This window comes from Clarias gariepinus, chromosome 14 (genome assembly GCF_024256425.1).
Source record: "Clarias gariepinus isolate MV-2021 ecotype Netherlands chromosome 14, CGAR_prim_01v2, whole genome shotgun sequence".
NCBI lineage: Eukaryota > Metazoa > Chordata > Actinopteri > Siluriformes > Clariidae > Clarias > Clarias gariepinus.
Window position 1 is genome coordinate 25,572,898 of NC_071113.1, and position 16,168 is coordinate 25,589,065.

General features: G+C 41.9%; 1 protein-coding gene across 1 annotated transcript in view; it reads left to right on the forward strand.

The window, feature by feature from the left end:
* ryr2a (ryanodine receptor 2a (cardiac)) overlaps positions 1-16,168 on the forward strand; it is a 146,971-nt gene that overhangs the window by 86,728 nt on the left and 44,075 nt on the right. The window contains exons 44-68 of the mRNA XM_053510837.1: positions 576-679; positions 1,349-1,484; positions 1,651-1,837; positions 2,090-2,201; positions 2,344-2,464; positions 2,675-2,844; positions 3,210-3,430; positions 3,529-3,619; positions 3,808-3,948; positions 4,515-4,678; positions 5,557-5,635; positions 5,728-5,817; positions 7,599-7,736; positions 7,958-8,035; positions 8,145-8,220; positions 9,161-9,284; positions 9,448-9,563; positions 10,537-10,601; positions 10,962-11,083; positions 11,856-11,905; positions 13,759-13,819; positions 14,110-14,348; positions 15,351-15,432; positions 15,545-15,675; positions 15,788-16,108. Coding sequence (XP_053366812.1) covers positions 576-679; positions 1,349-1,484; positions 1,651-1,837; positions 2,090-2,201; positions 2,344-2,464; positions 2,675-2,844; positions 3,210-3,430; positions 3,529-3,619; positions 3,808-3,948; positions 4,515-4,678; positions 5,557-5,635; positions 5,728-5,817; positions 7,599-7,736; positions 7,958-8,035; positions 8,145-8,220; positions 9,161-9,284; positions 9,448-9,563; positions 10,537-10,601; positions 10,962-11,083; positions 11,856-11,905; positions 13,759-13,819; positions 14,110-14,348; positions 15,351-15,432; positions 15,545-15,675; positions 15,788-16,108 — 3,219 coding nt within the window. The remainder of the gene's footprint in view (positions 1-575; positions 680-1,348; positions 1,485-1,650; positions 1,838-2,089; positions 2,202-2,343; positions 2,465-2,674; positions 2,845-3,209; positions 3,431-3,528; positions 3,620-3,807; positions 3,949-4,514; positions 4,679-5,556; positions 5,636-5,727; positions 5,818-7,598; positions 7,737-7,957; positions 8,036-8,144; positions 8,221-9,160; positions 9,285-9,447; positions 9,564-10,536; positions 10,602-10,961; positions 11,084-11,855; positions 11,906-13,758; positions 13,820-14,109; positions 14,349-15,350; positions 15,433-15,544; positions 15,676-15,787; positions 16,109-16,168) is intronic.

Consider the following 16,168-nt stretch of genomic DNA (forward strand, 5'->3'; position numbering starts at 1 on the left):
GCACAAGATCTTTTTGCTACTGAGTTGTTTAATCAGTACGTCCCTGAGATGAGATCAGTCAGGCTTCAGCTTTCTCTCCGCGCCGACTGTACCTCTTTCTGTTCAACTCGCCTTTGCTTTTGTACTTCTGAAAGATTTTGTTACTTTTATCATCCACTCCAGTGCTTTTTAATCATGGCATTTGTCTTTTCCTACTGATCCAGTTGTGTGTGCTCATCTGCGCAAGCCGGGCATGGGAATAGATGTGCACAGTTTATAAATGATGGTAAAGGGCTATTACACTAAATTAGTTTCTCTAGTAGAGTATATCTCCATCATTACACTTTGTACACGCATCTCGAAAGAAAAAATGAAGGTAAGGGTTCCGGAGAAGTGGTTACAGCTGTTCTGGTTCTAGAATCAAGTGCTAATGTGTGTGTGTGTGTGTGTGTGAGACTTATAGTCTCTTAATAGATACATCACTTGTCTCCACCCCGATGATGATGGATCACCACCCGTATGCAGACGACATACGTATATAAATGTGTAATTATACAGTGTAGTGTAAAAGTAAAGCTCATTCCTATCCCCTGCAGCCTCTCCATCAATGCGTGGATCCACACCGCTAGACGTAGCCGCTGCTTCTGTGATGGACAACAACGAACTGGCGCTGGCCCTCAGGGAACCGGACCTGGAGAAGGTCCGAAAACAAACACTTTTTTATTCTGTTTGGTTGATGGGTACCTATCATAGGATAGAGGATAAAAAAAAACTATAATTAAAAATAATTATTAATAAAAAAATATATACATATACATTTGATGGGTGTTCAAGTCAAACCGGGACTTTTGATTACGCAGAATGACTACACATTTATTTATTTTATTATGAAAGTAAACGCTACACACCAGAGCCATGATGAGACTGCTTACTTCATGTCTAAAACACTGGCCTCCCAGGAACTCCTTTAGGGTTCCCAAGCATGTGGAAATGCCATAGAGCGAGGTCCGGACTGATCGTGGGATGTGGCAATAACTCCCAGACGAGTTCCTGTAATGTGCCAGTGGTGTTGGAGAATGATTGTGCGTACAGTTCCTACAGACGGATGCGTCTTTTCGACAAGTTGTCCGTCGATTTTTAATGATCAGGCGTTTCACTCCCTGAATGTTCACAGGTCTTTTGTAAATGTCAGTCGGTTTTCCACCTTCGTTCACCAAAAATGTCAAAAGTCCCGTTTTGACTTAAACGCACAGTGTGCAATTTAATTAAAATGGCTATTGTTGTCCGAGTTTATTTTTTTTAACCTTTGTATACATTAAGGTTCTTGTGGCTTTGTTTTATTATACACCCTGTACATATGTGTGTGTAGGTGGTGCAGTATCTAGCAGGCTGTGGGCTGCAGAGCTGTGTGATGTTAGTGTCTAAGGGTTACCCTGATATTGGCTGGAACCCTGTAGAAGGAGAGCGATACCTCGACTTTCTCCGCTTCGCCGTGTTCTGTAACGGTGAGAAAACAGTAAACCGGTACATGGCTGTCTGACGTTAGGTTAGAACTGCAGGTTCAAGTAAGACAGGTTCAAGTTACAGTTGACGGCTGTTAGGTTTCATATTGACCCCAAAAGTCTGTCTCTCTCTCTCTCTCTTATTCTCTCTTTTTTTCTTCCCACATAGGCGAGAGTGTTGAAGAGAACGCTAACGTGGTGGTGCGGCTTCTGATTCGCCGGCCGGAGTGTTTTGGCCCCGCCCTGCGTGGTGAAGGGGGGAACGGACTGCTGGCGGCGATGGAGGAAGCCATTAAAATATCCGAAGATTCGAGCAGAGACGGACCCTCGCCTACATCAGAGGATAGCAAGACACTGTATGGGACTGCACTCTCTCTCTCTCTCGCTCTCTTTGTTCTCTCTTTTTCTCCTATATACGTCCACACACACACACACACACACAAACACATCCAGATATATACTTTACAACATTACTAGAGATGAAAGAGGATGTAAGGCAGAAATCCGGATCCATTCCAACACAGTTTGTGGTTTATAATAATAAACCACAAATTGTAATATGAGTCATTACAATGCTATATACAGTATGTGTTTGTGTGTGTGTACAGAAGTGATATGATGGAGGATGAGGAGGATGACACTATACACATGGGGAATGCTATTATGACCTTCTATGCCGCTCTGATTGACCTGTTGGGCCGCTGCGCTCCAGAGATGCATGTGAGTTTGAAACACATATATTCAGTAGCTAAATGACATTTTAATGCGTTTTTCTTGGTTTAAGATACATTATGAAATATTGGGAAGTTATCTGAATGACACAAACACACAAAATTTGGGAAATGACTCCTTTTGTGTGCAGCTGATCCATGCTGGTAAAGGGGAGGCCATTCGTATCCGGGCTATCCTCCGCTCTCTCATCCCCATCGAGGACCTGGAGGGGGTGATCAGCCTCCCGTTTCACATGCCCACACTCGCTAAAGGTAACACACACACACACACAAACACACACATTCTATAAATAATAAAATTACCATGAAAATATAAAGAACGTTCAAATCAAACCAGGACTTCACATTCACTCTTAATTTCATAATAAGTCCCATTTTGACTTGAACGCCCATTACAGCAATATGATGAAACAATACACACGCTCACATGAACTGGATCTTTCTGTCCCATTTGTCACTCAGACGGTTCTGTCGTGGAGCCAGACATGTCGGCTGGGTTTTGTCCCGACCACAAGGCCGCCATGGTTCTTTTTCTGGACCGCGTTTATGGAATCGAGGACCAGAACTTCCTCCTCCATCTGCTGGAGGTCGGCTTCCTGCCCGATCTGAGAGCTGCCGCGTCGTTGGATACGGTTAGTCGTGTGATCTTTGCCATTAAATAACGAAGTGACTATCATATGAGACACACGAGAGTGCTGTAACTGCCGGATATACAGTGTGCGGCATCACCGCCATGCTACAGCAATACAGCACGTTTACGTATGTTAAGGCATGATGAGCTGTACATCATGTCCTGGGCCCTCAATTTAGCCCATCAAACCAACAATAAAACCGAAGTAATTAAATTTTCCCTAGAACTTTAAAACGTGATCCATTAGCACATTTGAACGCACAGATAAAGATCCAACCTTGCCTCTAGTCTGTGTGTAGAGTTTGCATGATTTCCCTGATATGATATTGATATTGCATGATATATTTTTCCTTTCTCACTTCCCAGGCTGCTTTGAGTGCCACAGACATGGCTCTGGCTCTGAACCGGTACCTGTGCACCGCCGTTCTGCCCTTACTGACGAAGTGTGCGCCCTTGTTTGCGGGCACAGAGCCGTTCGCGTCCCTCATCGACTCGCTCCTCCACACCGTGTACCGCCTGTCCAAGGGCTGCTGCCTCACCAAAGCCCAGAGAGACGCCATTGAAGAGTGCCTGCTCGCGGTCTGTGGGTGAGTGTGTGTTATGATTCAACCCAGTTACAAGCCATAGCTTGCGTGCTAAGAAGTCTCAGTTTAATGAATCATGCGCTCGGGGGGGGTGTCTTCAGGAAGCTGAGGCCTTCTATGATGCAGCACCTGCTAAGACGCCTGGTGTTCGATGTTCCCCTGCTGAATGAGCACACCAAAATGCCTCTGAAGGTGGGATTATTTTAAACTCTTTAGGTTGTATTTGTATAGAATACGGTTGTTCAGGTCAAACTGGGACTTTTGATTATGCAGAATAAATAAAATATGTAAACGCTCCTCGTATAATGTAATTTAATTAGTATTAACAATATTAGTAATGAACTGTATGCCGGGATTTGTCGCATGTGTTCGTTTCCCAGCTGCTGACCAATCATTACGAGCGATGTTGGAAGTACTACTGTCTGTCAGGTGGGTGGGGAAGCTTCGGCGCAGCGTCTGACGAGGAGCTCCACCTCACGCGGAAACTCTTCTGGGGAATCTTTGATGCCTTGGCTAGAAAGGTAACAGACACCGGCATACTGTAGTAATGCAACGGTCAAGAGGTCATCAGTCATGGACGTTACAGTCAAGTCAAACTGTGTCAGACATTTTTATAGTGTAGACATTATAAAGCAGCCTATAATAATAGCGTTATGGTCATTTATAATGCGAGTAAGATTAATTATCATTATCATCAATCATAAGATCATAAAAGTAACGATAAAAAGAGGTTTATAAACATATAAGTGTTGCATAATATAATTTACTTAACAATCTCAGACTGCCATCACATAAAGACAGGCATTTGGAGAGAGAAAAATAATTAAAGGGATGCCATAAATAATAGCACCCCCACTTCCTGGTCAGGAAGCATCTGTTCTATCACATCAGCTTTGATTATGGTGAGTTTTTTGATATGCACAAAAAAAAAAAAAAAAAAACAGATGTTACTGTCAGGATAGATACTTTCCCTCTTTTTTTTCCCTTTTTCCAAATATGATGAAAATCAAAAAAAGTACTGGTTTGTGGCAGTTTTTAAAAGCACTTTTCGAATAGCATATATTTGTATAATTTTGTGGATCTGCAGAAGTACGACGCCGAGCTGTTTAAGTTAGCTCTGCCGTGCCTGAGCGCTGTCGCCGGCGCTCTGCCTCCAGACTACATGGAGTCCAACTACGTGGCGATGATGGAGAAACAGTCGTCCATGGATGCAGAGGGCAACTTTAATCCTCAGCCTGTAGACACCAGCAAGTTAGTCACACTTTCTCATGTTCTACAGCTTCAATATAGATGTGTAAAACACAGTATTGGTGCAGATTTTATTAATTGTTTTTGTTATACATATAATACAGGAAATGTGTGTGCCAAAGTAGTTACGTACTTCAGAAGTTTATCCAACATGGGAGTTTATCCAACCAATCGTGCTTTCCTAAAAATATAAAATTTTTGGGAGATGATTTTATATGTGGCGGAAAAATGGCTTTTTTCATTAAAATGCTTATTATTCATATTTCTTTATAAGTATTCATACTAAAATTGGTGTAAGCTTCTAGTAGCATATAACCTGAAAAAATTGATGCTCAAAATAGTTTTTTGATAAAAGCTTACAAAGAAAAATAAAAAAATATATATCTGTAGTGTCCGTAACCATTTCAAATGTCTTATCTTAACATTTTGCATTTCAGAATCCTACACTTTTTTAGGTTTATGTCTTTTTACGTGAATTGTAAATTGTCCGAATTTCATCCGAACGACAGTAAAGATCATTAAAAGATTTAAATTTAAAAAAGTAACTGACACTACGGACATAAAAGGGCATGAAATTGTATTTAGCAAATGTGTTTCTTTATAGTGTATGTATAGTTACAAACAAAGCATGAATTAATTGAAGCATTAAGTATTATAAAAAAATGGTGTTATATGACCCTATTTGAAAATTCACTTTTTCACATAATGTAGGTGAAAGACTGACATGTTTTGGCCGAAAAAATGCTTTGGGAATAAAAAAGTTGTCTATGTGAAATATAACCCCTCAAACCCCTGATATGAAAATAAATACATTTAAATAATGCTAATCAGTCAACTCTATACCATAGTTGCCACACAAGCCTCTCTTTTTGTTTCCTCAGCGTGAATGTTCCCGAAAAGCTGGACCACTTCATCAATAAGTACGCCGAGCACTCGCATGAGAAATGGTCCATGGAGAGGGTAATGAAGTGTCGAGCTTTAACACCATCTGGCCCAAAAAGCATGATGAATCTAGAGATGTTTATGTGTCTTTTCTCTCTGACGTTCTTTAGTTCGCTAATGGCTGGGTACACGGTGAGCAGTTGTGTGAAGCCTCCAAAGTTCATCCCCTGCTAAAGGCGTACAAGGGCCTGTCCGAGAAGGTAAAGCCTCCTGTTATACGTAGTATACAAGTCTGTCTTCTGTCTTTTACACTGAGAGGTATCTAACTGGTCTGGTGTGATGTAACAAAAAGACTTCTTGAAATGAAGAAGAATTTACTGTATATACAAATGAAGTAAAAAATGTTGAATAACTGTTGTCTATAAGTTAGCGTCTGTACAGTGGTACCTTACCATCGCCCCACCTTAAAAATGTTTGCCTTTCACACATTCACTCACTTACTGTCTGTACTGCAAGGCGGGGTACACCCTGGCCAGAGTGCCAATCCATCGGGCAATTTGGGAACACCAGTTAGACTAACCTGCATGTCTTTGGACTGTTGGAGGAAACCGGAGTCCCCGGAGGAAACCCACCAAGCACGGGGAGAACATGCAAACTCCATGCACACAAAGACAGGAATTGAAACGAGACCCCCGATGGTACAAGGCAACAGTGCTAACCACAACACCATCGTGCCGTTATATTTTTGGGCCTCAAGAACTAAAATTTCGCAGGAAACACAAACGCCGGCTACGTTTTTAAACTGCTTTTTAAGGCAGGTGGTGCCGAGAGGCATCATACATTAGGGCTATGTAAGGTTTAATTATTTCATATTTTACTTAATTTGCATGTCTTTCCTAAACGTTATAATGCTTTTATATGCAAAATGTATAATTATAGTGTTGGAAATTGGTAATATTAGTAATATTTTTGGAGCACTGGAACTTATTATCTGCGTGTACATTATTTTCTATCTTTATGATGTGTGGCACAGTGGTTGGGTTTCCTATGGGTACGCTGGTTTCCTCCCAAAGACACACAGATTAGGCTGATTGGCGTTCCCAGATTGCCTGGTGTGTGTGAATGTGTGTGTGAATGTGTGTTTGCATGACTGCCCTGTGATGTAATTGGCACTCTGTCCTGGGTTACGCCAACTTGTACCCAAAGTCTCCTTGGATAGAGAGACCTGCAATAATGGCCACAATGCTACAGATGGTACTGTGTGTCTGTGGTCTGTGTGTGTGTGTATTGTGCACAATATACTAGTACTAAAAAGAATTCTGAAGAAGGCAGTATATATTATAAATATAAATGATCCATATTTTTACTAGGCGAATTTCTATTCTCCTATTCAGACACCACTCACAGTTTATAGTGATAGAGTCAGTTAGGGAGCGTCTAAAAAGTGCATGACCTGGGCTAGAGTGTGTAAGATTCTACAAAGCTACAAAGTCGTCTAATTTATAGGGTACTGAAAATACAGAGTAAATAAAGGATTTATTGACTTTTTATAGTATACAGTACTGTATGTTTTTTTTTTATTCATGATTTTTAATTTTGTACCTTTTAAACAAGTGATTACACGTAGAAACCTTTGATGTTTTTGAAAGTGTTCCTTATACATTAAAACCAAGGCGTATCTTTACTGTAGCAACCACGGCAAGCTGCTTTATAAATAAAAGTGTTTTACTACCATTTTTTTCCTGGAACAAATATAAATAAAACTCAACTCATTCTATGATTCACACTATATTAGACTGTCAAAGTAATTAGGCCTCTGCTGTAACACTTTTATCGCCCCATTTTTTTTAGCCAGAAGTTTAGTCGCTCTGCTTCAGAGTGTGGGTATCGAAAAGTGTCACAATTACCATAATTATGGTCTCAGTGACGAAACAAATTTGGTATCTTGACACTAATAATATATATTACCGTACATGAAAAGCTACTACTACTATCTACTGTCTATCACTTTAGCACTTCTATCTTTGTGGCTGTCCTGCAGGATAAAGAGGTGTACCGCTGGCCAATCAGAGAGACCCTGAAGACCATGCTGTCGTGGAGCTGGAGTATCGAAAGGACAAGAGAGAGCGACACGGCCAGTTTACACACCCGCACACGCAGGATCTCCCTCACCAGCCAGGTTTCAGCACAGATTACACAGAACACAGACTGGACTTTCACTGTTTATACTCATCAAGCTTACAATCTAAGCGATTTCAAAGTTTCATTTCTTTTTATTAAAACCATATACAGCTGGTACAGTACACCGATTTAAAACACTGTTCCTTCTGGACCAGGGTGCTACGTACTGTAGTAGAGTATTTTTATTGTTAATAAAGTCTGATTTTGTGTTTTCTTTAGCTGTCCATAGAGGGCGCTCACGGATTCAGTCCTCGTCCAGTGGACATGAGTAACGTGACCCTGTCCCGAGATCTGCATGTGAGTAGGAAGCTGTCCGGTGGTCCATCATGCCTGTGGTACAGTACATGCCAAATGCAATGTACACTTCATATGGTTTATTCTGTGTCTGTACTCTTTTGACCTGCAGTCCATGGCGGAGCTGCTGGCAGAGAACTATCATAACATTTGGGCCAAGAAAAAGAAGCTTGAACTGGAAGCCAAAGGTACAGTATGTCATGGTTGTTATTTGTGCTTTGGTATGCAGGTATGCAGTGTTTAAATAGGAGATTTGATATTAATTTTTTATTTAAATTGTTTTTTTTTCCTCTTTGCAAAATGAACTAATTCTCAAAGGCCGAACCTCATTACTGTGTGATGAAGGTAAAGGGTTGCCTTAGCTCTTAGCTCATAATGCACATGTGTGCAACCTCTGGATTGATACCAGAGGTTGTTATTATTAATATCATGTTAGAAATCCAGATAATCTTACTTCTAACTAATCATTTACCATAGAAATCAAATGTAGTTCAAATTTATATTAAAAAACAAGTTAAAAGGGGTGTTCAAGTCAAACAGGGACCTGGAGAAGGTCTAAAAGTAACGGAACAATAATTGAAAGTAAAATAATAATTCAAAGGATATATACGAGGGATGTTCAAGTGAAACCAGGACTTTTGATTGTGCAGAAAAACAGAGCACAGTTAAAACCCTTCATTTCTCTATAGATTCCCCTGCTACACTAATGCTTCTATCAAAGTTTTTCAGTTTTTCAAGTGCAGCAGGGCGCCAACACATTTGTACATAGTATAAGCAACTCTCGTACCTTGTGTTACTTTAGACTTGCTCTAAAGACATTACCTACCTACTCCAAAACCCTAAATAAATAAATGACCATGTACATTTCTACCCTAAGTGGTTAGCACTGTCGCCTTGCACCTCCAGGGTCTGGGTTCGATTCCCGGCCAGCTCAATTCTGGTTCACTCTGTGTGCATGGAGTTTGCTTGTTCTCCCCGTGCTTGGTTTCCTCCGGGTACTCCGGTTTCCTCCCACAGTCCAAAGACCTGCAGATCAGGATAACTGGTTCCCAAATTGCCTGTAGTGAGTGAATGAGTGTGTGTGTGTGTGTGTTTTCACTTCCCTTATTATGCTGGTTTATTCTGTAGGAGGAGGAAGCCATCCCCTGCTGGTTCCCTACGACACCCTGACTGCCAAAGAGAAATCCAAAGACAGAGAAAAAGCACAAGACATCCTGAAATTCCTTCAGATCAACGGCTACACTGTTTCAAGGTGAGTCTGGACCCGATGTGTGATCACGTGACTACGTGCCACACTTTACAACTGAACGTGATGTGATTTCTTCACATCTCTATTTTTGAACTGGAAATTTGCATCATTTAACCCTGAATAAACCCTGAGCTACAGTAGACACAACACTTGTTTCACTCTACAGGGCTATCAAGGAACAAGTGCTCGATACTCCGTCTATAGAGAAGCGATTCGCTTACACCTTCCTGCAGCAGCTCATCACGTACGTGGATGAGGCTCATGAACACATGCTGGAATTCGGTAAGCGTTTAAATCAGTGAATCAGTGGAAAGCAAAGAGTCCCACCAGCATGTGAAGGGCTACGTCTGCTTTGGGCTGTGATCACATCATGAGCCTGATGAAAAAAACTGATTTCTTTTACCTTAATGTGACATAGATTGATTGATTTCAGATCTGAATCACTGTCATATGTGGTCCTACAGTAGATCTGATATATATCCAATACGTGGCGGTGAGGATTGAATGAGAACGGGCAGATTGGAATTTATGATTTTTTTGCATGCAGTCAGCACCAGCAGTGCAGCGATTTCATATCAATGCCAGTTACAGCTGCGAAACACTCAAGTAAAAGTAGAAGTAATTTATTTACTTATGTACTTAAGTAAAAGTACAAAAGTACTCAGCTTCGAATTTACTTTAGTATCAAAAGTATGAGGCTTGTATTAGTCCATAGTCTTTTTCATAGTGAAATATATCTCTCTCTTTATCTTTCTCTCTAATTTCTGATTGTGAATGTGCTGTTTTCATCGCTGTCTGCCACCAGCTTCTGAGTTCAAACCCTTGTTACGTGCGTCTCAAGTAAATTACAGATCCGTGAAAAACTAACTTAAGGAAGTAAGTGTACTGTTACCTCCCGCCTCTGGTTTTTAACGTAGGCCTCAAGTCGTATCGAGGTGTGCTCATTTGCTGTTTCAGAGGACAGACCCGTCCACATCAGACTCAGATAAAAAATCACTTAATAATATGAATGTGAACCCTCCTGACATGCAAATCCGATCTGACCGAAAAAATCCGAATTGAACAATGTGGCTCGTAATGTGAACACAGCCTTAGACTTTGTGCCCTCCTGTAAAACTGTTACATACTGTAAGCTTTGGATCAAACAAACAATGTGTCGTATATGTTAAAGCATTGTCAGATGCCAAGAGAGAGTCTGTACCGTATATTGATATTAGAGTTGGATATGTCTTCTGCATTATTGTGTCTCTCTCAGATGTTACTACGCGGCCGAAGGGAGAGAAAATTCCTCACGAGCAGCAGATGAAGTTCTTCGGAAAGGTTCAGTACTCGTTCCCGTGTGACGTTTTCTAGAGAATGTACGAAGTGATTATTTTTTCCATATGTTCCATATGTCCAGGCTTGAGCCTGTCCCAAAACGTACTTTAGTCTTGCTATGGTTAAGTATTTTTAATCCAGTGCTAAACTTCCTGCTGTACAAATTCATACCACACTCATGCGATAGTCCGTAATTTTGATATTTTTAAAAAATAAATTGTGAGACACTATGTGTATGGTACCGTATCTACGCCAGCAAGATATACAGTACATTATAGTTGATTTTTCAATTACACTTAAAGGAAATGTTTTACGCACACGCTTAAAAAGACATTGCATAATGATTAAAATTTTTTTTCACAGGTTGTTCTGCCTCTGGTTGATCAGTACTTTAAGAACCATCGGCTCTACTTCCTGTCCACGGCCATCCGTCCAATCAGCAGCGGAGGCCACGCTTCTAATAAAGAGAAGGAGATGGTGACCAGGTGGGGTGTAACCTTTCTCTGACTAACACACACCTGCTTAGGTCCTCTTAGTGCTCTCTCTCGCTCTCTCTCTCTCTCTCTTTCTTTCTCTCTCTTTGTAAAACCACATTGCAGGTGCAATTATTTTGGTCTGCAGTAAATGAAACGGTCTAAAGGTCTCATTAGTGACCTCACTCGCGCACTCATCATCTATACCGCTTTATCTTGTATTCAGGGTCACGGGGGCCTGAAGACTATCACAGGAATAGTGTGTGTGCGCGCCAGGTGTGATTTTAACCACTCTGAACATACACTGGCAGTTTCTCACAATCAAATTATACAGGGGGATTTTCTAATAAAATTTTTGTGAGCTCAGTGGGGTGGAGGTGGCTCAAGCGATAGAGGCTGTGCCACTGATCGGAGGGTCGGCGGTTCGAGCCCCGCCATCAGCGTGGGCATCCTCAGGTCCGGTCACAAGCCTGGAGAAGTGGGTGGGTCGCGGCAGGAAGGGCATCCGACGTAAAACCCTGACGTGTCGACACGGAGAAAGGGAAAAGGCCTGATGGGAAAAAAAATATTTGTAGCTCCGTATTCACACCTGAAGTGTTTCTGCAACTAGATCACATGTTCCTAAGTATGCGGTTGGCTAATCTCCGCTTTTTCAACCTGTTTAATCCTCATGTGATCCACTTCATTTTAAAATCTCAGCTTTTACCTGCATTTGAACTTTCACTAATGTTTCTTCTTTCTTCTATTCCTTTCTTTGTCGTCCACTTTTTTTCTTCTCGCTCAGTCTTTTCTGCAAACTGGGAGTTCTTGTCAGACATAGGATATCTCTGTTTGGTAAGAGTGTTTAGCTGTGTTTTCTGATCTGTGTATCTGTTTGTATGTATGTATTTGTGTGTGTGTGTGTGTGTGTGTGTGTGTACAGTAAGTGCATGCTAGCATTTGAGTGGCCCACGCCTTTACCGAGTCTCTGTGTATCTTTAAGTGAATAAAGCAGATTGTAACAGAGACTGATGTCACATGGCTCCGTCATTGGCTGCAGGTGATAACGCATGAAACATCTTTGTTTTCACTTCGTTGCTCCTCTTATCACAACTTTTAGTCCCCTTATTGGTACTAATATCAGTTATAGTTAGTTAAATGCGAGCTGGTCTGAAAGTTTGTTCCAACTATACTAGAGTAATAAGCATACACACTTTTATGTCTATTAGAGTGTACTATTTAATAGCTTAGTGCGCAGGGTTGGATTTAGCCGGTATAGCAGATTTTCTCCATCCGGCGTATAGGAGGACTTTACGAGCGCTCCAGGAGTGAAAGCACAAAGCTTTTCCCACATCAACATTAAACAAGGAATTTGGAATATGTTTAGACTTTATGATTCCTTCCCAAGGGGTGAAAACCACCTACAAACTGCTATGATGTTCGCTTTGTCTGTTCGTTCTACATATTAAATTAAAATTAACCAAATAAAATTATATAGATTCAATCAAAGATATTGGAGCAAAAGTTTTACTGCGACAGGCTGCAAAATGCCCAAAGATACGAGTCATAAATTGGTTGTTTATGCACCAGTCTCATCAGCGACCTCATTTCCCCTCTCGTCTGTTCCAATTCAGTCCGTCCTGATCATCTGTCATCATCTGCGTTTGTTTCTCACTGGTTCATACCTTCAGTTAGATACGTTTTATGCTTAAATGATTCATAGGTCATAGGCCTTTGGAGAAATACTGTATTCTTCATCCTGAACTGTACAAACGGTATACATGTACCATATAATGAAATTAAGCATAACACAGGACCTACTGTAAGAGTGGCAGACAGCATTTATCAAATACCGCAGTTTTATTACAAAAATCATAATCATTTCTTAGTGGAAATTAGTCCACCCCAGCCACTGAATGCAGTGTCCCAAGACCGGATAAAATGGGAGGGTTGCGTCAGGAAGGGCATCAGGCGTAAAACCTGTGCCAAGTTGTAGTGCGGACCGGGTATTCCGCTGTGGCGACCCCTTGCCGCCAGCAGCCGAAAGACCAACAACAACAGTAGAAATGAGTCTTTAATTGCAGTCTCTTATGTACCATTCAAGACATTATATGAGTGTAATTGTATAATTTAATCAAAATGAGAAATACTGTACATCATGGGTAGAAAATACAGGTGACGTAATGTATTTACAGAAAGGAATCACACAAAGATATGAATTTATTTGCACTAACAATAACTCATCCTGCACGGTGAGACAGATGGGAAGGGGCTCATTAATAACGGCTGTAAAACAATTTAAGACCCTTAAAACTCAAGCGGCACAGACACATGCGACAACACAGTACAGGTCAACGACGAAAAGAAAAAGAAAATCCTTATATTTAAGCCTCACCGGTGTGTACCGGAATATGAAAACAATGTCGCAGAAATGTAAAACTCTCAAAATGAAGATATTACGATAAGTAGAGAAAGGACTGTACTAATGTGTACTGTAGGTCTGATGATTTTGCCTAATACAGTGATGGTCCATAAACAAGCATGTTGTTGCATTGTGTAGCTTTGTGGCCGCATGCTGATGAACACTTTTGTCGAATCAACATACAGTAATCGAATCGTATCTGAAAAATGAAGCGTTTTACTCCTCTGGTAGGCTGAAGAAATGGCGAGTGTTTTGCTTTGACATCTGTTCTTTAATCCTTTCCCAGGAAACGATGCCACTTCTATCGTGAACTGTCTTCACATCCTGGGACAGACGTTAGACGCCAGGTCAGTGACCTCACCGGACTTACTGTACGTCAGACCTTCTTGTGCAGAACTGATTAGAAATTAAGTTCTGTGGTCATTTTGTCGTTTATTCCTACAGTATATCAGTCATGGAACAATAATGTCCCCGATAGACACCTACAGTTGATCCTTGATCCCGTTCTATATGCATTAACTTATTCATCTTTATTTAACTAGCTTAAAGGTTTAGCTAGATGTTTTTTAACGACTCAGTTTTAACATCACTGTAAAAGCAGAAGCGCGTGACAGAGCGTCCCACTTTCCCGCTACAGGACAGTCATGAAGACGGGTCTGGAGTCGGTAAAGGCGGCTCTGCGTGCGTTTTTTGATAACGCCGCCGAGGACCTGGAGCGCACGATGGAGAACCTACGCCAGGGTCAGTTCACACACACTCGAACCCAGCCCAGAGGAGTCACGCAGATCATCAACTACACCACCGTGGCCCTGCTCCCCATCCTGTCCTCACTGTTCGAGCACATCGGGCAAAACCTGTTCGGAGAGGACCTGATATGTGAGTGTGACATCACACTTCTGCCATGTACTGCCTGAAGACGAACACATAGTGTACAACATCATATTATACACACTATACAAACAAGAACTGTGCGTGTGTGTCCTTTTCTCACATACCTCACCTAATGTACCTTAGTATGCAGGACGCAGGGTCATTATGGTGCGTGCCATTATACTGGATGTTCATGTACTGTAGATGTATGATCTGGACGATAAGAATTTTCTAGGACATGCCTGATTCAAATAAGGAAAGTAGTAGTGACTGGCTCACGTGTGCTCAGTGTATTAAAGTAAGAGAGTAGGTAAACTCATTCTTAAACCAGATGTTCAGATATTGCAGTCGATATAGACAAGTATACAATATTTCAAAAGTATACGGTAGATTCAATAAAACCTCATTTAACTGACGTTGCAATCAGCAGCCTTCTCTTATAGCTCTTAAGCAAACATATGGTGGTATCTCATCTTATCTACAGGCTCCAGCTGCTTGCAATGAGATGCTGGAATACATTTAACATCTGGAATGATATTTCAAAAATAGTTGCTAAATATTTCCTGACAAGCAGTCTCGTCAGCCATAACACTGACACCACCGCCAAGTGAATTAGATTGAATTGGTTATCAGTTATATACCAGTAAACTAGTAACAGGATCATGGGCACCTGAGGCTCAATGGCCAAGTCTGGTGGGACCAAAAGCCGGTCCGTCTGCTCCGATCCCACAGAAAAGCCAATGAGAGTGCCGATCCGACCTCCAAACTCCCCAGATCCAAACCCATATGATGGTCGATCTCTGATCCATCAAGGCTCCATCCCACAACCCAAAGTCCTGAGGGGCTCGAGGGGCCCTGCAGAGCCACACCCCAGAGCCACCCCCGTGGCACAAGGTGGTTTTAATGTTATGGCTGAACTTCTGCTGATAGCTTATTGTCAGGATTCCTATTTATTACTCAGTAATATTTCTAATAATGTGATAAATACATCATGTCTTTCCTTAACAGTGGATGACGTCCAAGTCTCCTGTTACAGGATCCTAAACAGCCTTTACTCACTTGGAACTAGTAAAAGTATCTACGTGGAAAGGTAATAAACAATGATTCCGAGTGTTGTATTCACAAGCCATCTATGGCAGTTCCTTTTGTTTAGTAAACACATGTCATGACTCTATGTGTGTTATTAACGGCGTGTTGCGTAGGCAGCGGCCTGCTCTCGGTGAGTGTCTGGCGGCGTTCTCCGGTGCCTTTCCCGTCGCCTTCCTGGAACCCCATCTTAACAAATACAACAGCTTCTCCATCTACAACACTAAAGGCTCCAGAGAAAGGACAGGTGAGCGAAGACGCTCTGCTCATCACCATCCAACGGGCATTCAGAAAGGACAGTGTGTTTTACCGTCTCTTGCGTTCTCTCTGTCGTCTCTCTCTCTCTTTTTGTCTGTCAGCGTGTGGTCTCCCGGCTCAGGTGGAGGAGGTGTGTCCCCTGGTCCCGTCCCTCGAGAAAGCCCTGGAAGAGATCATGGAGCTGGCCGAGTCAGGCATGCGCTACACTCAGATGCCCCACGTGATGGAGGTGGTGCTGCCCATGCTGTGCAGCTACATGTCTCATTGGTGGGAGCACGGGCCCGAGAGCAACCCGGAGCGCGCCGATACGTGCTGCACCTCGCTCACTTCCGAGCACATGAACACGCTGCTGGGCAACATCCTGAAGATCATCTACAACAACCTGGGGATTGACGAAGGCGCCTGGATGAAGAGGCTCGCTGGTGAGAGGGGGAGAGCGTTTCAGTTTATTTACACATGATCACACATTTTGAAAAAGCATG